This window comes from Notechis scutatus, chromosome 1 (genome assembly GCF_049901735.1).
Source record: "Notechis scutatus isolate UNSWTSFEM ecotype Mainland chromosome 1, rNotScu1.2, whole genome shotgun sequence".
Taxonomy (NCBI): domain Eukaryota; kingdom Metazoa; phylum Chordata; class Lepidosauria; order Squamata; family Elapidae; genus Notechis; species Notechis scutatus.
The window spans coordinates 158131670-158153867 of NC_142009.1; the positions used below are offsets into that span (position 1 = coordinate 158131670).

A 22198-nucleotide genomic window follows, 5' to 3' on the forward strand; every position below is an offset into this window, starting at 1 on the left:
ACCAAGCTCAGAAGCACCAAATACCCTTCAGCTTTAAACAGCTTGTATATGCATATAGCTATTTACATACTATTAAAAAATGCCTGTTTGGAAAGGGTTGGTTCTCATCAGTTTTGAGTATTTAAAGACTTGAAAAAAAAAATTAAAGGTTGTACTATTTTTAAAGAGTACAATTTATTTAATTTAACACACTTTACATCTTAAAAAAATAAAAATACATCTTAAAATTGATTTGAGAGAAAAATATACTTACCTTAGTGCTATGCAAGGAAACCCATGAGATTAAAATTATATTTAGAATAAGGAACCAGCAAGAGTTTTTAGGTAAATTACTGTTGAATTTTAAAATTATCTGCCCAAGGTTTATCATTACTAGAGGAGGTTTTTGCTGCATATACTGTTGTCTCCAGAAAAATAATCGGCAACAGAAAATTTTCCCCCAAGTTCTTTTAATAAATTGAATAGATTAATTGAATTGCTTCAATGCAGTAAGCCCAATCAAATATTTCAAACATTTCAGTTTAATTTCGATTAATCTCCATTTGGTTTTCCCCCCTGTTTAATCATGTCCGATTCTTGGAGTCTGCTTGGACAAGTCCCTGCATTTTTCTTGGCAAGATTTTTTTCAGAAGTGGTTTGCCATTGCCTCTTCGTAGAGGTGAGAGCAAGTTCACCCAGTTAACTTTGTGCATGACTTGGTCTTAGAACTCATGTCCCTCCCATTTCTAGCCAAATTGGCTCTTCCAAGTCTGATATTTTCTGGCTATCTTATGTCCATTCAAAATAGAAATAAAGATCTGATCTTTAATTTTAACAGTTAGCTTTAACAATTTTTTTTAACAGACTTGAACACTGGCCTATCTAACAAAATGGAATTCAGTGGTGAGTAAAGTAAGGTTTTACACTTAGGCAAGAAAAACCAGATACACATGTCCAGAATGGTATAGGGTCTCCAACTCTGTTATTCTGTTATTTAAGGTATACCAGTAATTTCAGTGACCTAAAGATGGCATCAGTGCTCTATCATGAACCTATTACGTACCTTTAGAGTGATAAAGAAAACAAAACAAAACAATTTAACTTACTAAAGAAGGACTTTGTAAACTGTACAGATATCGTCTAATGTCCAAAATTAGCCTCTTGGCATTAAGCATAGTAAGAGAAAAGGAAGCAAATTCAACACACCTTTTTGCATAGTTGCTCTGATACAATGACACCACTGCTTCAGACACTGACACACAGATGCAAAGACATATTTGTTTATTAAAGTCCATATATGCATATATCCAGAGCCATTGACTGAGATGGGTGGCTATAGAAATGGAATAAATAAAAACATAAATATGTGCTAGTCTGCATTTATTTAGTTATTTAAATTAAAATGTGCTGTTTGTTTGGAAGGCTATGGTGAAATGGTGATTCATTGTAGCTAAGTGCTGAAGCTCATGCTAATGTTTTGCAGGCCACAGATACTGGGGCATCCATGACTATTCATGCTTTCGGAGCTTATTTTGGGTTGGCTGTGGCCAGAATCCTCTACCGGCCGGGCTTGAAAAATGGACATCCTAAAGAAGGTTCTGTTTACCATTCAGACCTATTTGCTATGATTGGTGAGTGAGTACTTCATTGTTTGGTAAATTCCATGGCGCTGTTTTTAAACTAATTAACTAACTTGTTTTTAATAACATTTTAATAACAATCTTGAACTGATTGACAAATCACAAAATAAAAAATGACTGCAGTACAAACAATTGAATATCCACCAATTAAAAGCAGATTGTACAGCCCTTTGTGTTGAAATGTGGGTAGAAGGAAGTGAAGAGGGAAGGATAGCCTCGCATCCACTCATAGGCCTCAGTTGCTACTTCTATGGAGTATTGCCTCATTGCAAGGAGGGGTCCTGCACTCCATGCATTTGGGTATATAGGTTATGTTTTTCTGAACTTTACCTCTTTTCTTCTAGTCAGACAGGTTCTTCATTCTGCCAGTTGTTCTAAGTGAAATATCCCTTTGTTCTAAGTGAAATATCAGCACTTAATAAGTAATCTCAAAGTAACTTTGACTCAGATTCATTATCTTCTGGATGTTGTGTTAAAGATTGAAAACATGACATGTAATGTGAGCAGCAAATTTTTCTCCAAAATCTATAAAAGTGAAATATTATTCAGACTGTTCATATTTACAGCAGGAACTCAAAGCTGTTTTACCTCTCCATCTATATCTGCCCAATTTCAAGTTATACAGGTAGTCCTCAGATTATGACTGATAATTTAGCAACCATTCAAAGGTATCACCGGGGGGCTAATTACAACCCAGATTCAAAGTTCCAATGATTCCACCCCGCAATCATATGACCGAACTTCAGGTGTTCAGCAACCAAGCTATATTTATGGTCAATTGCAGCATCCTGCAGTCACATAATGGTGTTTTACAGCAGTTTTGCTATAAACTAGCATTTACTTCTACTTTTTTTTTAGCAAAACTGCAACCATCGTGAACCACTGGTTTGCTTAACAACCACAGCATTTGTTTAACAACTCCGGCATTTGTTTTATGACCATGGCATTCCCTTAATGATTGTCACAAAAGAGGTCATAAAACTGGGTTGCTCACACAGCCAAACTGTTTACAACCATCACAACTCACAGTCATGATGGGTAGACTCTATTACATAAATTGAGGACTCCCTATATACGAACCTGTTAAATTTGGTATAGTGGTTAAGGGCCAGGTTAAAAGCCTGAAGTCTGTGAGTTTTTGTCCTGCCTTAAGTAAAAAGCTAGCTAGGTTACCTTGGTTGGGTTAGACCCTCTTTCTGAACCCTACAAAGCAGGTGAGGGAAACCACTTCCAAAATTTTGCCATGAAAACTGACACTAAGCCAGGCAATTGCCAGGAGTCAAGACTGATACATTTCCTTTTTCAGGTACTCTTTTCCTTTGGCTCTTTTGGCCCAGTTTTAACTCAGCCATTGCAAAATCAGCAGAGGAGCAACAGAGGGCAATCATGAACACATACTTCTCTTTAGCAGCATGCACCGTCACCACATTTGCTTTGTCTATTCTGGTTGAACACCGAGGCAAACTGGACATGGTAAGCATTGCCTTGAACTCCGGTGAGAGAAGTCTACTTGAACTAACCAACATGCTTCACAGCAGTATAAAAGAGTTTCTTAAAAGATTACTACATCTTATTAATCCAAGCCAAGCTGTTCCAATTTGTATTGTATAAAAGCACATAATTGGCTTGCTGTCAGGATTCCGGCAGTTGCCCAAATTGAATCATGAGCCTCGAGCCAAGCTTCAAAAACTTCAAAGGATTTACTAGGAGCAAACATGTCGGCATGACCTGTATGAAGCCGATTCTGAGAAATGTAATTCACTATCACCTATGACCAGAGGTGATATTCAGCAGGTTCTGACCAGTTCTGGAGAACCGGTAGTGGAAATTTTGAGTAGTTCGGAGAAAGGGCAAATACCACCTCTCACTGGAGATTTTACAGTATCCTTCTCCTGCCAGGCCCACCAAGCCACGCCCACAGAACCGGTAGTAAAATACTTTGAATCCCACCACTGCTTATGACCCTGTTTCTCCCCCCCACATCCCTCTGGGTGTATCCCCCTCACCCCATTGTATGTTTTCTTCTACAAAAATACTGTGTGGCACACTAGGCTCAAAAGTAATTACCTATATGTTAAGGATTTGCTAATGTGTTGATAGAGATCTTGGCACTTTGAAAATCATTTGGAGGAAGTGCTTCAGATCTTGTATAAGCATAGCATCTCTCTCCTGGACAGCCTGAAAAGAAATATGTCTGCTCTAAATGTGGCATTAATGATGCACTGTTTGATAATTTCAATAATCAAAGCAGCACTTTTTCATAGCTCACGCAAGCTTGGAAAAAAGTGCATTTTAATGACTAGCAGGCAAATACTGTGCTTCCATGTGGTTTAAAATATTTCTTCTGAAACTATCTTAGAGGTTTAAACTTCAGCTGGATAATCACATGTACAGTATTTATAGGCGTTCCACATTACTAATACTATGATGAAATTCTGCAGGAGATTATTTTAAAGATAAATTTAGGAACTCTGATTTAAACAGTTTCTTAGAGCACAAAATTTTTTAAAAAATTCTTAGAGAAGTCGTTATTTCTTATTTGTGTCATTTTGCACAAATCACATTTCAACAACTTTTCACTTTCCCCTCCCCCACTTACATCCCAACCATAAGATAGCTTTCTAACTACATTTTCTCTCAGAACACTAATTTTTGAAAGTATCATCTTCAAAACAGACAGAAATATGAGTATTAGGGAAGTGCTTAAAACAAAAACAAACAACACCTTGCTTGAGCAAGTAAATTTCAGTTTGCACATTGGATAAGGATGTGCAGTATGAAATTATAAGGACAAAATTCTTTAAGTATACTTACTGATGACAAATTTTTGTAAAATTTGACCAGAGGTGGTATTCAGCAGGTTCTGACCAGTTCCAATATGAATCTGCCCAGTCCTTAAGATTGGCCTATGTGGATCCTTCTGTAATACATCACACAGGATCTTCTTGGTAATGGCACTTTAATTCTTGATTGCTTTCTGAAGGAGGTTCAAGCAACTGTTTGCGCTCTTGCTTTGTGATTACTGAACTTCAATTGAAGGTAGTTTCTGCTCTTTTAATTTGTTATTTCTCATTTTATTTCTACTATATATTTACATTTGTTTTCTGTTCTATTTATTTCAAGTAGTGTTTTTATTGTTATTTTATGGTGACCCTTTTGTTTTCAAACCTCTTTGTAAAAGAATGGACTTACAGAATTTAAATAATCAAAAAGAAAGAATTTAGCCATGCTTTGGTTATCTCATAATGTAATTGTCAGCTCTGCCTGATTTGGCTTGATGCCTCACAGGCATCCTGCCATCAAAGACTGGAAGTGTGGGGGGAATGAAAGGGCAATAAATAAAACTATGTGTGTACATGATGGGAAAATGGGAGGGTGGAATGACAGATGCAGCATCCCACAGCTAGGCACAAACAATGAACTGGTTTTCTTTCAATGAAATTGTAGCCAACGATTAAAAGTACTATGACCCTACTTTTCATTATTTTAATTCTGTGCATATTTAACATATATGAAACTCCCAAATTTCATTTATAAGAGTTAAATCAGAAAACAAATTATATAAGCTTGATGAACCACAGCCAAGAAGAGAGCATGTATTCATAGTTTTTAAACTAATGGCAGGTCATATATTCTGTATAGATCAGTTCCAGGCTGTTCCTCTAATAAATGAAACTTGGTCAGTAGAAACACAGATTTTTGGTTCTGGAGAACCATGGGTTGGTCTGGTTCTTATTCAAGGGTCATGCATGGAGGCCATCATGAGCTGCTGCACAATTCCTATGGCACACTCAGATCACTTAAAGCAAATTGATATCCTGTGCTTCAGCTGAAAATACTTTCCCTTGGCATTAGAGATCTCCTCTCACTGATCATATTTTATGTCTCCCACAGGTACACATTCAAAATGCCACCTTGGCAGGTGGTGTTGCTGTGGGTTCATGTGCTGACCTGAACATCTTGCCCGTTGGGGCTTTATTAATTGGTAGCATAGCAGGAATCATCTCAGTTGTTGGATACAAGTACTTATCTGTGAGTATTTTATATAAAGAAAAGTAATTCTAATATAGCTTCCCCTGCCTAGCTAACTCAATTTTCTCTATTTCCAATCCTCTAAGCTAGTGGTTCCCAACCTTTTTTTCACCCCGCACCCCTAAAGAAATTTCACTTGAACCTTGCACCCCCTGAAATTTAGACTCTAGGAACTACTGAACGCGTTAAATATATGGTAGGATTGAATCTTTTCAGCTATGTATGTGACGGCCACTAAATAACGATACTTAACTCTAAAATGAAAACAATCATTAATCCATTGCAAAAGAAAATAAAAATGCCAACATATAGCCAATATCCTATTATTTACCTGGACTTTTCTCGCACCCCCTGGAATATCGTCTCGCACCCCCAGGGGTTGGGAACCCCTGCTCTAAGCCATCTTCATTAGAATTTGGGGGGTTGTAGTCTACTACAACCGGTAGGATATCTTGATAGGGAAGGTTTAGCTAATAGATACAAGCAGGCATGATAGATGCACATGGGTATTAAGCAACCTCTTCTGCAATTGCCTTTCTCTCTCCTCCAAGTTCCTGAGGTCTGTCAGATTTTCATCATAGGAAGCAAGCTGTATTGGAGACAGAGCTACTTTCAAGACACACTTGATAGATGGCTTCTTCAGCAAGCATTGTCTGCACCCTTGGGTGGAATAGGCAAAAACTATACTGGACAGGCTATCTTAAAAGTACTCAAGTCCTGAGCTACATTGGCATTATGGGGAATAATTGCATTTGGAAATACATTAGCAACCAGTGCAACCGCTATCTTTGAATTGTACTTGTATATAATATTATACTATGTGCTTTCAATCAGAAAGAAGCCTATGGAAGACCCTGATATATGTCTGCTTAAGTTAGACTGAGCATTGGGTCTATTCTATGATTCCAGTGAAAGCTAGAAGACTTGCATCCCACCCCATCTGTTTGTAGGACAGTAGACTCAAATCAGTGTTTAAAGGAACTCCATTGCAATATACTGTATATATATTGTATATAAAGCATGCTAGTTTGTATAGAATGGAAAGTGAAAAAGAAGACAAGCAAGCTTTATTTTCTTTTTAAAGGTTATTACAAAATAACCTCTTGTTTTCTTCTAAGCCATTGCTAGCCTCCAAGCTGAAAATTCAAGACACCTGCGGCGTCCATAATCTACATGGCTTACCTGGGCTGTTGGGAGGCATTGCAAGTATAATTGCAGCTGCTCTGCAGGTTAACAGCAAGTAAGTTTTTTAAAATTATATTTTATTGTCATTTAACTGACCGGACAGATTTATAGACCACTTTGAGAGAGAAATTCTCACCAAGTAGATTGCAAAATTATTTCATTTGGCAATAGATCTTAAACAGTTTTTTCTCTGCCAGTAAACAATCTTTATAACAAGATTGATAGAGATGCCTTGGTAAAACCAAAGAAAGAACAAGGCCCAAAATAATCAAGCTCTCCAATCACAAAATAAATAAGTTTGGTTGGTAACCTGTTTATTGTTTAAGCAGCCAGTCAGGGGTACTGGAATTTGACCAGGCCCTAGGCCAATGTTCCCCAAATTTAGCAACTGTAAGATAAGCGGACTTCAACTCCCAGAATTCTCCAACTACAATGGCTGGCTAGGGAATTCTGGAAGTTGAGGTTCACTCATCTTTAAGTTGCTAAAGTTGGAAAGCATTGTGGTAGGTCATTAATCAGTCAGTAACATTAGCACATCTGTCAAGCCTTTAGGCAGGAAGGGAACTGAAACTATATTAGGTCCCGAGGAATGTTTTTAAAAATGGTAGGAAGAGGAAAGTAAAAACAAAAGAAAGTCTCTTGTGATTTGCATTCCTTTTCCATTCATCAGCCTTGCTCATCCAGCATGTTCTTAGAGGATTACAAAACATTTGAATGGGCTGTTTTGCAAAATACACTGGCAGAAGCAAAGCAGCCCTCTGCAAAGTGTTAAAGTGGATGTACTTTCAAAGTCTTCCCTAATGGTCTGCATGTGATATGCACTTCCACAGCTGTTGCTGGGTTAGGTAGAAGTGACTTTTGTATGTACCCATACATCTGAACAACCAGACGTAGTTCTCAAAGAAGTCTGCATGAGGTTTCCAGATGATGACAAAGTTCATTTGTTCTCTTTACAGTGTATCTGTTGGGATGCAGGCTGCTGCTCTAGGCTGCTCTGTTGCAATTGCTCTGGTAGGAGGAGCATTTACAGGTCAGTAAACTAAAGACATCTTCAGGAAATGGGGAACTTCATGCAGATCACAACTTCTGTCGATGAATGGATGGATAGAATGCAGAGTTATAACATCTTCAAAAAAACTGACTAAGAATTTGCTGAACTGTTCCTTCTTATCTGTTTACTTAATGAAACATGCTATTACAACTAATATATTGGTGTTTTTTTTAAAACCCACTCTTTGGCAATGGAGCATCATTTGCAGGAATAGAATACAGTTGCTCCTCTATTTTCAGTGGTCTATGCAATCTTTATGTCTCTTATGATAGAAAATGTTCCCACTGATAACCTGGAAATTGTTTCCTCCTCGTGATACAGGATTAATAGTCAGCTTGCCTTTCCTGGGACAGCCACCTGATGAGAACTGCTATGATGACTCCGTATATTGGGAGGTAAGACACATTTCAAACAATAGAGAAGAACTGCAATTTGTGGCAACTATATATATATATATGCTTAAAAAACATCCTAGTGGAAAATATATATATATGACCAAAACCAACCCTGATGATGCTAATAGAATCAGACTCGAAATCACCAACATCCTCTGCACTAGCAAACCACCCAAAAGCAACTTATCCAAAGAAGAACAAACTGCACTACGTAACCTGAAAGAAGACACCAGCATAATAATCCTACCAGCAGACAAGGGCAACGCGACAGTGGTTATGAACACATCTGACTACCAAACCAAGTTAACCAACCTACTCCTAGACCCCACATACAAACCCCTAAAGACAGACCCCACCACCTACCTAGAAAAAACCACCAGATCCAAAATAAAAGCCTCCCCATCAGTGAAGAAATCCAGCAAAGAATCATACCCAGAGAGAAATCATCCAGATGCCCGAAGCTTTATGGTCTCCCCAAGATACACAAAGAAGGAACTCCACTTAGACCAATAGTCAGCTCCATAGGCTCACCTCTACAAAACCTAGCCAAATTTCTCGCCAAACAACTACAGCCCTATGCAGAATCCATCAACTCACATGTAAGAAACTCATTCCAGTTCATCGAGATCATAAAGAAACAAAACTTACAACCCAGCGACCTACTAGTGAGCTTCGATGTCATATCCCTCTTCACCCAAGTGCCAATAAAAGAAGCCTTAACAGCCATCCAAAACAAATACAACCCCCAGCACATCCTAGATCTGACCAACCACTGTCTATCCAATACATACTTCACCTACAACGGACAAAAATACAAACAAATAGAAGGAGCACCCATGGGATCACCCCTCTCACCTGTCATCGCAAACCTCTACATGGAACACTTTGAAACACAAGCTCTAGAAAAATATGATCACAAGCCCAAACTCTGGCTCAGATACGTAGATGACACCTTCATAATCTGGCCACACGGGAAAGAAAAACTGAACAACTTCCTCACACACCTCAACAGCCTACACCCCAAAATACAATTCACCATGGAAACAGAAGCTAACAATCAACTTCCCTTCCTAGATGTCTTGGTATACAAAAAACCCAATGGCTCCCTAGGACACATCATCTACCAGAAGAAAACACATACAAACCACTATCTACATGCACTCTCACACCACCACCCAGCACAGATCAATTCCGTAGCTGAGACACTCATCTCCAGAACAAAATGCTTAGCTGATGAACAACACCTAAAAACCGAACTAAACACTCTCACCAACGTACTAACAGCCAATGGATTCCAAAGAAAGAAGATTACCCACCTAATCCAAAAAGAAACCCCAACCAAAATCCAAGACAGAGAACAAGAGAACGGCAAAGCCCTCCTCCCATATATAAAAGGCACTACAGACAAAATCAGCAAGATCCTCCAAAAACACAACATTAAAACAGCATTCTGCACAAACAGAAAAATATCCACCATCCTAAGAAACCCTAAAGACAAAATCGAGTTAGAAAACCAAGGAGTATACGAAATCCCTTGCACCGCCTGTCCCACCACATACATTGGACAAACTAACAGGAGAATAAATGCACGCGTTGAAGAACATAAGAACTCAATCAAAAAAGAAGAACCGACCTCTTCCCTGGTCCAACACCTCAAAGCCACAGGACATGAGATTGACTTTAAAAATACCAGAACTATCGCCAAAACCGAACACTTCAACAACAGAATAATCAGAGAAGCCATAGAGATAGAAAACGCCCACACAGCATGAATAAAAGAGATGACACCTCCCACTTACCAGCCATTTGGAAACCCGCCCTCATGAACAGATGAGTACCTAACATGATGAATGACACCAGACCCACACCCACGAGGGCCACACAAGATGCCACCACCACACTTCCACGTAAAAAGCAGACTCACACCCACACAGAAGATGAGACACGACCACAGACCAGAAGCCGCACTGCAGCTGCATCACTACCCACTTCAACCCCCTGAGCCATACATGAAGCGAACTGACCCCACCATGAAGATGCAGCACGACCACGAACTCGAAGCCAAACAGCAAGATCACAGCTCACCAGCTCAAATCCCCCAGTAACTAAGACCAACCTGAGCACAACCAAGCCCCCACCTGAACAGAACACACCTCCAGCCAATCAGAACATGGCCAACCCCCAACCAATCAGAACACAGCCAAACCCCCAACCAATGAGAACACACCCCACCCAATCAGAACACAGCCAAGCCCCCAACCAATCAAGTCACACCCCACTAGCAGTTAAAAGGAAGAAGCAGCTGCAAGCTCACATCACTCTGAGAAGCACAGAGCCGAAGACAGAAGCCTGAAGATGATGAATGAGACTTCATCGAAACGTTGCCTAGATACTTCAAATCTTACGCGGGAGAAAACCGAATAACCAAAGATCCACATACAAATACCCACGAGAACCTCAGAAAACAAATATTGCACCTCTACGGGAGGAAACCCACCATCTGACCAGGACTTATGAAAAACTTGAAGTCCAAAGAGCTTCCATTTTATGTGACCTCGCATTCCTATGCAACTGCCGAGATCAAAATTTAATTCCCACAAGCTTCCAATTGAAATTCCACACCAACACAGCAGCCACCAAACGCATCCTAAAAAGAACAGAATTGGCCCTAATTAGAAATGAACTTCACACAAAAAGATTTCTCCTAGACCAAATCAACAAAGATCTCCTCACACTTCACCTCAGACTCAGCAACAAGATTAACCCCTTACTTTGGGACAAATCCAAACAATTCGCTGTCTGGAGAGCCGAAACACAGACCACCCTCAAGACAGACACACACACCAACAAACTCAGAAAACTACAACAACGCCAGAAACCAACTCCTCCCCCTCACAGCCACACATGAAACAAACAGTGCACAACATCTCAGACAAGATCCTCACCGAAGCCGAAACCAAGGTCCTTTCAAAAGGATTCAACTTTGCTGTCGCTCCCAAACACATCCCCACAGAAACCATCATATGCGGAGTTGAAACCAGCCTGACCAAAACCAACCCTGATGATGCTAATAGAATCAGACTCGAAATCACCAACATCCTCTGCACTAGCAAACCACCCAAAAGCAACTTATCCAAAGAAGAACAAACTGCACTACGTAACCTGAAAGAAGACACCAGCATAATAATCCTACCAGCAGACAAGGGCAACGCGACAGTGGTTATGAACACATCTGACTACCAAACCAAGTTAACCAACCTACTCCTAGACCCCACATACAAACCCCTAAAGACAGACCCCACCACCTACCTAGAAAAAACCACCAGATCCAAAATAAAAGCCTCCCCATCAGTGAAGAAATCCAGCAAAGAATCATACCCAGAGAGAAATCATCCAGATGCCCGAAGCTTTATGGTCTCCCAAGATACACAAAGAAGGAACTCCACTTAGACCAATAGTCAGCTCCATAGGCTCACCTCTACAAAACCTAGCCAAATTTCTCGCCAAACAACTACAGCCCTATGCAGAATCCATCAACTCACATGTAAGAAACTCATTCCAGTTCATCGAGATCATAAAGAAACAAAACTTACAACCCAGCGACCTACTAGTGAGCTTCGATGTCATATCCCTCTTCACCCAAGTGCCAATAAAAGAAGCCTTAACAGCCATCCAAAACAAATACAACCCCCCAGCACATCCTAGATCTGACCAACCACTGTCTATCCAATACATACTTCACCTACAACGGACAAAAATACAAACAAATAGAAGGAGCACCCATGGGATCACCCCTCTCACCTGTCATCGCAAACCTCTACATGGAACACTTTGAAACACAAGCTCTAGAAAAATATGATCACAAGCCCAAACTCTGGCTCAGATACGTAGATGACACCTTCATAATCTGGCCACACGGGAAAGAAAAACTGAACAACTTCCTCACACACCTCAACAGCCTACACCCCAAAATACAATTCACCATGGAAACAGAAGCTAACAATCAACTTCCTTCCTAGATGTCTTGGTATACAAAAAACCCAATGGCTCCCTAGGACACATCATCTACCAGAAGAAAACACATACAAACCACTATCTACATGCACTCTCACACCACCACCCAGCACAGATCAATTCCGTAGCTGAGACACTCATCTCCAGAACAAAATGCTTAGCTGATGAACAACACCTAAAAACCGAACTAAACACTCTCACCAACGTACTAACAGCCAATGGATTCCAAAGAAAGAAGATTACCCACCTAATCCAAAAAGAAACCCCAACCAAAATCCAAGACAGAGAACAAGAGAACGGCAAAGCCCTCCTCCCATATATAAAAGGCACTACAGACAAAATCAGCAAGATCCTCCAAAAACACAACATTAAAACAGCATTCTGCACAAACAGAAAAATATCCACCATCCTAAGAAACCCTAAAGACAAAATCGAGTTAGAAAACCAAGGAGTATACGAAATCCCTTGCACCGCCTGTCCCACCACATACATTGGACAAACTAACAGGAGAATAAATGCACGCGTTGAAGAACATAAGAACTCAATCAAAAAGAAGAACCGACCTCTTCCTGGTCCAACACCTCAAAGCCACAGGACATGAGATTGACTTTAAAAATACCAGAACTATCGCCAAAACCGAACACTTCAACAACAGAATAATCAGAGAAGCCATAGAGATAGAAAAACGCCCACACAGCATGAATAAAAGAGATGACACCTCCCACTTACCAGCCATTTGGAAACCCGCCCTCATGAACAGATGAGTACCTAACATGATGAATGACACCAGACCCACACCCACGAGGGCCACACAAGATGCCACCACCACACTTCCACGTAAAAAGCAGACTCACACCCACACAGAAGATGAGACACGACCACAGACCAGAAGCCGCACTGCAGCTGCATCACTACCCACTTCAACCCCCCTGAGCCATACATGAAGCGAACTGACCCCACCATGAAGATGCAGCACGACCACGAACTCGAAGCCAAACAGCAAGATCACAGCTCACCAGCTCAAATCCCCAGTAACTAAGACCAACCTGAGCACAACCAAGCCCCCACCTGAACAGAACACACCTCCAGCCAATCAGAACATGGCCAACCCCCAACCAATCAGAACACAGCCAAACCCCCAACCAATGAGAACACACCCCACCCAATCAGAACACAGCCAAGCCCCCAACCAATCAAGTCACACCCCACTAGCAGTTAAAAGGAAGAAGCAGCTGCAAGCTCACATCACTCTGAGAAGCACAGAGCCGAAGACAGAAGCCTGAAGATGATGAATGAGACTTCATCGAAACGAGAATCACATAGAATCACATTTATCACATTCTTAGAACTGATTCCATATTTTGCTTTGCTGAATGAAGAATTGGAAAGATGAGTTCCTTAATCTTAGGATCGACTATGTAATTCTATTCTTTTCACAGCTTTGCTAAGGTTATTCTGGGCTGAAAAAAAATCTGATGAGTTAATTTTTTTAAATATTTTTACTGTCATGTCATGTGCATCCACTTTGGACTTTGACAGCACAAATGTGGTACTATAGATTTTCTTTAATCAATGTTTTTCTTTTTCCCTCTCTTTTTCTCTCTCTTCTAGAATATGTTTTCCCCCAATTTCAGAGTTCTCTTATTATTTTCATTACTATTCTGCCCCACTGTGCATTTCATGGTTCCAACTGTTTTCCTCTCTTTCCCATTATCTTATTTTTCTGTTTTCTTTCAGAAATCCATTTCTTAATATACTTTTTCCATTTCTCACAGAACTATATTTCAAAGTATGCACCTCATCTTATTTACACACACACACACACACACACAGAGAGAGAGAGAGAGAGAGAGAGAGAGAGAGAGAGAGAGAGAGACTAATAAATGAACACACTGGCTTCCCTACAGCTGCAAACTACATTTTTACATTTCAAATGTATCATGAAGGGGGATTAAACTTTTTTTTTCTGTATACCAAGTGCCATGTCAGATTCTGTTTTCCCCCTACAGCTACTAGTACTGCCTTTCTTCCTCCTCCTTAACTACAGAAACTTTATGTGAACGACATGAGGAACAGGATATGGAGTTTGTTGTCTTTCAGTATCTTTTTTTTCTGTACTACCTCATTCCTCATCTTGCTAAGTTCATCAATTGCTTGATAGGGAGTTCTGGATCTCTCTCTCTCTCTCTCTCCTCTCTCTGTCTCCCTCCCTTCCTCCCATGTATCACCTACCACCTATCTATTAATCTATGTGGTTGTGCAGCGTAAAACTCTGCTCTAGATAATGGCCAGTTGTTAGTCTCTGGATAAAACCGACTTATGTCACCAGAAGTATAATATTATCAGGTTTTGGGATGAGGTAAATTTTGGCCTATTTTTTAAATAAATATTTTAGAAATTGGACTGTATTTTATCAATACAGAGAAAATAGCTTAATTACGCCTCCTGGAGGCTTAATATAACTATCTGCAGTTTAAATTGGCATATGTGTGTTTTAAAACACATTTTTTCAACAAGTTTTTGGGAGACCAAGGGAGATATAAACATGCAAAGAGGATTGGGGTTGCATAGTGCAACGGTTGTCTATCTCTTTTTGAGATGTTTCCAAAACTTGTTTAAGTTAATTTTTATTTCTAATGCCAACAATGTTTCTACAGATGGATATAAAAGGGAACAAAGGATGGAAAAGCTTTTATTTCATCAATATGATAAATGATCAAAATACATAGACCAGAAACATGAGAGACAATTCTTCATCTGTACAGGTGAAACTCGAAACATTAGAATATCGTGCAAAAGTTCATTTATTTCAGTAATGCAACTTAAAAGGTGAAACTAATATATGATATAGACTCATTACATGCAAAGCAAGATAGTTCAAGCTGTTATTTGTCATAATTGAGATGATTATGACTTATAGCTCATGAAAAACCCAAATCCACAATCTCAGAAAATTAGAATATTACATGCAATGAATAAAACAAGTATTGTACATAGAACAATATCGGACCTCTGAATAGTATAAGCATACATATGTGCTGAGTACCTGGTTTGGGCCCCTTTTACAGCAATTACTGCCTCAATGTGGCGTGGCATGGAAGCTATCAGCCTGTGGCACTGCTGAGGTGTTATGGAAGACCAGGATGCTTCAATAGCGGCCTTCAGCTTTTCTACATTGTTCGGTCTCATGTCTCTCATCTTTCTCTTGGCAATGCCCCATAGATTCTTGAGTTTGCTGGCCAATCAAGCACAGTAATCCCATGGTCATTGAACCAGGTTTTGGTGCTTTTGGCAGTGTGGGCAGGTGCCAAGTCCTGCTGGAAAATGAAGTCAGCATCCCCATAAAGCTCATCTGCATAAGGAAGCATGAAGTTCCCCAAAATCTCCTGGTAGACAGCTACGTTGACCCTGGACTTAATGAAGCACAGTGGACCAACACCAGCAGATGACATGGCTCCCCAAATCAACACAGACTGTGGAAACTTCACACTGGACTTTAAGCATCTTGCAGTGTGTGCCTCTCCATTCTTCTTCCACTCTGGGTCCTTGGTTTCCAAATGAGATGCAAAAGTTGCTCTCATCAGAAAAGAGGACTTTGGACCACTGAGCAACAGACCAGTTCTGTTTTTCTTTAGTCCAGGTAAGACGCTTCTGACGTTATTTGTTGTTCAGGAGTGGCTTGACAAGAGGAATACGACATTTGAAGCCCATGTCCAGGATCCGTCTGTGTGTGGTGGCTCTTGATGCACTGACTCCAGCTTCAGTCCACTCCTTGTGAAAGTCCCCAACACTTTGGAATGGCCTTTTCCTGACAATCCTCTCCAGGCTACGGTCATCCCTGCTGCTTGTGCACCTTTTTCTTCCACACTTTCCCCTTCCACATAACTTTCTATTAATGTGCTTTGATACAGCACTTTGGAAACATTCAACTTCTTTTGCAATTACCTTTTGAGGCTTTCCCTCCTTATGGAGGGTGTCAACGATGGTTTTCTGCACAACTGTCAGGTCAGCAGTCTTTCCCATGATTCTGCTTTCTATTGAACCAGACTAAGAGACCATTTAAAGGCTCAGGAACCCTTTGCAGGTGTTATGGCTTAATTAGCTGATTAGAGTGGGACACTTTGAGCCTAGAATATTGAACCTTTTCACAATATTCTAATTTTCTGAGATTGTAGATTTGGGGTTTTCATGAGCTGTAAGACAATAATCATCTCAATTATGACAAATCATGGCTTGAACTATCTACCTTTGCATGTAATGAGTCTATCTCATATATTAGTTTCACCTTTTAAGTTTCATTACTGAAATAAATGAACTTTTGCACGATATTCTAATTTTTTGAGTTTCACTTGTATCATGAATAATGGTGTAACTATGGCTATATTGATAAATTGACATATTAAAACAATAACCTGGTATAAAAGAGGTACAGTTCTACTGGGACATTTCCTCAGCAAATTCCCATTCAATTAATTTGGGTTTATAAGGTAGAACAATGCCAGTTCCCAATATATTATATCTAGAGATTTAGTAATGGAGAGAGGGGGAGGGGGAGGGGGAGGGAGGGAGGGAGGGAGAGAGGGAGAGAGAGAGAGAGAGAGAGAGAGAGAGAGAGAGAGAGAGAGAGAGAGAGAGAGAGAAAGCTTCCGATAAATTCAATTGGATAAAATCAAGTCAGATAGTTAAATATCACCTACTTGCATAAATCTCTATATGTTATTCCTTTTAGATTCCCATTGAAGGAGGAGCACCTCTGGGAAACAATACAGATTATGAAGATGATCCCAGCAAACTCACTGTAGAAGCATAGAAAGAATTATATATGTGCATTTTTTCTATATGATGTTTTCACTATCTGATAAAATATCCATCATATATGTTATTTTTTCTTTCTATTTTTATTTTGTTGCTGAACAGTAAAGCAAGAACAAATCTTTTATGGACTTTTTGCTTAATATAGAAAATATGCTTGTGATTTATGGATTTGATGATCAGAAAGAAGAGATTATGGAAAGGAGGGAGTTATGATGTAACCTTAGGGACAGAGGATAAAGTCCAAATGCATCTATAACTGCTGTAAAGAAGTTTAGAACTTATTTTTTAATACCTTCTCTTTTTTTCTTCTGTTTCTTTCTCTTTTCTTTCTCTCATTTTATTTTCTTTATTCTTCAAACATTGTTATTTTGTAAAAAAAAATCTTCAATAAAATTTTATTAAAAATTAAAAAAGAGAAAAAAAGCCAGAACAAACAGGAATCCTATATTTTTTCAGGCAAACATTGTGAGAATTATTTTGCAGCTCACAATGCATAACTTACTTTATGTATATTGTACTAAAATATTCATGCTTCTGGGACCAACTGCCATTATAAGTCAAGAACTAGCAGTATGACAGAAGCTTCAGCATCACAGCTACATGAGAAGTGAGTGGAAGCAAAAACCTCTCACATTTGCTGCTATGGCTATCACAGTGAAATGAATTTCAAATATTTTTAGGCAAATTATTATGCTACCCAATGAAATGTAGGTAGGAGAGAGAACTTCTCTGAGAAAAAAATCGTTTCTAGGATTCCTTGAAGGATTTAATGTCAGTTTTAACTGGTAGAGAGCCAGCAAGGTTGTGGCATTTAACTTCCTTTAAATTTTAGAATCATGCTATTTGTATCAAGGAAGGAGAAGAGCTTGCATAAATGTATTTGGACTTACAAAAATAGCTTTTAAGAAGTTAAGCATTAGCAAGCAATACTGAAAGTTTGGGATAGTAAAAAAAAATCACATCATATTCATCATCTCTTGCCTGTTATTAAACATTTGTTTTCATGGAGATGAAAGCACAGAGAAATGACAGAGAAACATTAATTATTAATTAGATGAAAATAAATTATTTTGGGATCCTTTCTTTTGGAATGGGCAAAACAACTTGACTGCAGTATATTTTTAAAAGAACTGCAAAAAAACAAACACTTGAAGAATTGACTGAACTTAGAACTTCCGGTTTGAAGGGCTTCAGCGACAGACAGGAATCCGCGATTGTGCACGGTTTCTGCCTGGGCTCGCCGCTGGAGCACCCCGAGCCAGCTGGCTTCGGGGCTAAGCCACCCGTAGAGGTGGTGAAGAAGGGGGAGACTGCCAGCAGGGTCGAGGAGAGCCACATCTCTCCTCCTCAGCTGGCTAAACTCTCTTTCCCGAAGGCGGTAGGAGCAGCGGCAGAAATGGCCGCCTCAAAGAAGAACTCAACCGGAAAAGAAAGTGCAGGAGGAAGATAAGAAGTGAAAGTTTTGGCTGACTGGGTTAAGCTGAAAAAACAAAAATCAAGGTACCCTGGAATTTAAATTTTATAAAAGATAACATCGCTCCCAAAGAAGGTCGGAAGCAGCGAAAGAAACTGAAAAGGGAAAGGATTTTTTTTCCTTCTCTCTCCTTCCTTACATTGACAACTAAGAGATCAGAATAAGAAATCGGAAAAATCCGCTTTGGCATCAATAGGCAATTAAGCTGAAAATATAACTAAATGCCAAAGGGACAATAAAGATTTCTGGACATTAAAAACTTTTTTTTTTATAAGCAGGAAGGGAGAGGAAAAGAATAAGGGCAGGATCTGGAGGGAGGAGACTGCCTGGACTTCAAAAGAATCTAAAGTAAAACTTCAACAAGACTTCAAAAAGATACATTTTCACTGAGATTTTGCAACTAAATAGTAACCCCAGGAAGAGAAAGTGGAATAAAAGAAAGTGTAAAAAGAAACAGCTGTGTGTATTTGGACTGTCTGGTGACTTTTGGATTTTTGGTTATTATATTTGAATGACTAAAATCAATTGGGTGGTTGTTTAATTTTTTTTTACAATGGCACCACTTCTGGATGAATTGAAAATGGAACTTAAAATATACAAAGAAGATGCACAAGAAGGGAAGGGCTCTTTTGGCTTCGTTTTTCAATTCTTAGAAATGGAGATCTGCAACTACGAGAAACAACAAGAAAAGACTGCAAAACAAGAAGACTGGGACAAAGAAGAAGCCATCTTTAATGAACAAGTAACTCTATGTGGGGAAGAAAGGGGAAAGGGGGGAAAGAGAATGGAGAATTTAAGACCTAAAAAAACAGCCAAAGAAGGGAAAAATAATTTGAAAAGTGGATATAATGTTGGAAAGCAACAGAAAAAGGGGAATACAGAAGAGGGAAATGGAGGTGGAGAGACAGGGGGTAAAAAGGAGAGAGAGAAGAAGAGGGGGAAGAAGGAAAGGAAGAGAAGTTACAAAAGTTTGGAGCAAGATGTAAAGAAACAGGACCTATTTAGAGATAATGGGTGAAAATCTAACTGAAAAAGGGTTTCTGTGAAGGTACATAACATTGTATTGTTATATTTGTAATAGAAATAATTTTAGAAAATTGGAAACAACATTTGATTAAAAAGAGGGATAAAGTAGTTGGTGTGGTTTGGGGAAATGTTTGTGAATAAAATAAATGAAACAAAATAAATGAGAAAATTGAATTAGGAAGGAACGGGAACATTTTAATTAGTCAATGTTTTATAAAATATAAGTGAAGGGGGGGGGGGAATTAACTATGGAAAGTTTATAATTGTTCCCATAGAAGTATGATATTTATTTGAAAAGTAATGTGCAAAATGTTAAGATCTAAATGAATATTAATATTAATGATAGAATTGAATTGGAATGGATTGTTGTTTTAATTATATTATACATGTATAATTTTTTTTCTTTTTTCAAAAATACAATGTGTAGTTTTAGAATGTGCCAAGCAGAATCCGAATGGAAGTTATGTATTAAGTGTTATAATTTTAGGGGAAAGATATAAAGGCGTCATATCAGTGATTACAGGAAAAATTTTGTTTAATGAGAAAAGATAGTAGACAGTTGAAACAGGACAGACAAAGAATATAAGTACAATGATTTGAATTGAGATGAAATAAATAAAATAAAATTAAGAAAGTTAAAAGAGGGGAGAAGCTATGTAGAAAATGTAGAATAGTAATAAGATATGGAATGGAATATAAAAATGAGCATGAACTTGAATTTGTGTCTGTACAAAGAGATGTAACCCGGGATTATGCTGCTTTCAAAAAAGATGTTTTACTTGTATTTCTTTTCTTTTTGTGAAAACTCAAATAAAACTTACAAAAAAAAAAAAATTGATTGAACTTGAAAATTTCATAATACAAATTTGAAACATATGTTAAGCCATAAGCTAATGGTGAAATATAACTCAGCAAGTGAATAAGTTTAAGACTGTATGTTTAAACGAATGTTTTATAGTTTACATATGTATTTTACATACATACATATTTTATATTAAAAATCCTAAATGTTTAATGTGATCTGTAGCATTGGCACTGATATTTATATGTTATGTGGCTTCTCCCTATTATTGTTTACTTTTTTCATTCTTTTTCAAAAGTATTTCATCATAAATATTAAAGAAAAAAAATTACGTGCACCAGGCAGAGCTGAATCAATCAACCATTCTCTGGGTTTTTTCCAGGGGTGGGATTCTTCCGGTTTGGACTGGTTTTTATAGAACCAGTTGTTATGATTCTGTGCAGTTCAGAGAACTGGCAAATTGTGCCCCTGGCTGGCCTCACCCCTCTCCGCCCACCCCTCCCCTCCCTGCCCAGTCCTTATCGTGCATGCATGACAATGCGTGCATGCCTGACATCGCTGACTGTGTTCTCCCCCACCCAGTCACTCCTTAAGGTATTTCTCTTTTTCCCCCTCCCGATGACCAGCTTTTCCGATGTTCAGCTGTGCTGGGATCCCCCTCGCTGTCTTACTGCTTCACCCAGGAGGTTTCCCTGGGGCCCAGGAGGAAAAAAATGGGGGGGGGGGCTGTAAAAAAAAAAGCCACACCCACCCAGTCACATGGCCACACTCACCTAGCCATGCCCACCTAGCCATGCCCACAGAACCAGTTGTTCAAAAATTTGAATCCCACCCCTGGCTTTTTCTAACAGCCAGTTATACTGCATTTCAAAACTCAAATTAGTATTGAAATGGTACTAATTAGTACCATTTGTACTAAGAGTACAAATTTATATTGCAAAGGTAGATTAAGATTAGTATGGGTTCAAATAATGTGATATTTAACTTAGTGTGAATTGTAAATTGAGACCAAGCTGTGTTTAATGCAACCTAAAATTAAGTTTCTGTGAGGTTTGTATGTATGTAGTCAAGATTGGGGTTTTAGATTCTGCTAATTCTGGTGTGTGCAAAATGAAGAAAAAGAAGAATCCATCAGAGGAAAACAATACAGGTTTTAAAAAGAATAGACTTGTTATTATATAAAAGCAAAATTTTTATTGAACAACATGAATGCTAAATAAGAGCAGATGTTGGAATGCCTGAATCTATAGTAGAGTTTTTTGTTTTTGTTTTGCTTTCCATAACTATTTCTTGACTTTTTGTACTGTAAATTATTAATTATTTTTATCCCTTATTTTAATATTTCATTGACATGCATATAAACCAGTGGGCCACTGAGAAAATTTTGGTGGGCCGCAGAGAAATCTCACCCCCAGAGCACCCCCAAAGCAATTAATCCAGGCTGCGCAGAAACACAAGGCTGTGCCGCCCACATAGGCCAGGAACCCTCCCGCCCACTCACTCCTTACTCGGCAAACTTGCCTGCTGAATTGCTATTTTCCTTTTTCCCGCTGTTCTGTTGTGCCGGAGATTTAGATTAGCTAGGAAGCAGGAAATGGTTGGATTTCTTGCTTTCTAGCTAGTCTTTAGATCTTTGGCTCTGCTTTTAAGCACAGCTGAACCTCCCTTAGGACTGAAGGTTCTATTATTCAGTGAAGACTCGGCAAGTAAATTTTATGAGATAGACTCAGATAGCCAATGGCAGATAGATAGATCACTGAATGATTCTGTGAGCAACTCAATCTG

The 22198-nt window shown here is 38.9% G+C and overlaps 1 protein-coding gene and 1 long non-coding RNA gene across 2 annotated transcripts in view; one reads left to right on the forward strand and one right to left on the reverse strand.

Annotated features, from left to right (window-relative positions):
* RHAG (Rh associated glycoprotein) overlaps positions 1–19178 on the forward strand; it is a 33217-nt gene extending 14039 nt beyond the window's left edge. The window contains exons 4-10 of the mRNA XM_026682530.2: positions 1463–1610; positions 2926–3092; positions 5514–5651; positions 6770–6891; positions 7793–7866; positions 8209–8282; positions 17026–19178. Coding sequence (XP_026538315.1) covers positions 1463–1610; positions 2926–3092; positions 5514–5651; positions 6770–6891; positions 7793–7866; positions 8209–8282; positions 17026–17106 — 804 coding nt within the window. The 3' untranslated portion in view covers positions 17107–19178. The remainder of the gene's footprint in view (positions 1–1462; positions 1611–2925; positions 3093–5513; positions 5652–6769; positions 6892–7792; positions 7867–8208; positions 8283–17025) is intronic.
* The window catches only part of LOC148133066 (uncharacterized), a 117128-nt gene that overhangs the window by 54498 nt on the left and 40432 nt on the right, over positions 1–22198 (reverse strand). The gene's annotated exons all lie outside the window — the stretch shown is intronic.